The 518-nt window shown below is 57.9% G+C and overlaps 1 protein-coding gene across 1 annotated transcript; it reads left to right on the top strand.

Moving 5' to 3' along the window:
- Positions 1-20: 20 nt before the first annotated feature.
- Positions 21-511, top strand: CUNH11orf52 (chromosome unknown C11orf52 homolog; the record flags this gene model as incomplete). Its single annotated transcript, XM_041490269.1, has 1 exon — positions 21-511. A coding segment is annotated over one exon (339 nt), but the record flags the coding sequence as incomplete, so codon positions are not given.
- Positions 512-518: the final 7 nt, after the last annotated feature.

Here is a 518-nt window from a genome sequence, read left to right as displayed (position 1 = left end):
GCACCACCTCCAGGTCCTTTATAATAACAATAATTTACCCTCAACTCCCTAAAGTCCCTCAGGCCGATTCTGGCAAAACTTCTCTCATTTTCTCCCTCTCTGAGCAGGCTGTGCCAGGCCCTGTCCCCACGTATGAAGATGTCCCAGAGGTGCCTGTGTATGCCACGCTGAGCAGGCCCAGGGCCGCGCAGCAGGAGGACAGCATCCACTATGCCGACATCCAGGTGTTCTCCAGGGCAGGGCAGCGCTCGGCGGCCGAGCTGAGGAGCCTGCAGCTGCAGAACGCCACCGAGTACGCCACCCTCAACTTCCCCAGGGCCAGGCTCAAGTACGACAGCAAAAACGGGACCTTGGTCTAAAAGACTCCGTGGCCTCGTCCTCGTCTTTCGGCAGGAAAAGGAGGTCGCAGCTGTCGGTGCAAGGAAACCTCGTGGGCACGGCTGGGAGTTGGGAGAGGTGTGTGTCCCACCTCAGACATTCTCACTGAGGAGATTCCCGTCTGATTGTGCTGGAAAAAA

Source organism: Pyrgilauda ruficollis, unplaced genomic scaffold, assembly GCF_017590135.1.
Source record: "Pyrgilauda ruficollis isolate IOZ18807 unplaced genomic scaffold, ASM1759013v1 scaffold12169, whole genome shotgun sequence".
Taxonomy (NCBI): Eukaryota; Metazoa; Chordata; class Aves; order Passeriformes; family Passeridae; genus Pyrgilauda; species Pyrgilauda ruficollis.
This window is presented reverse-complemented; position numbering and strand designations above follow the sequence as displayed.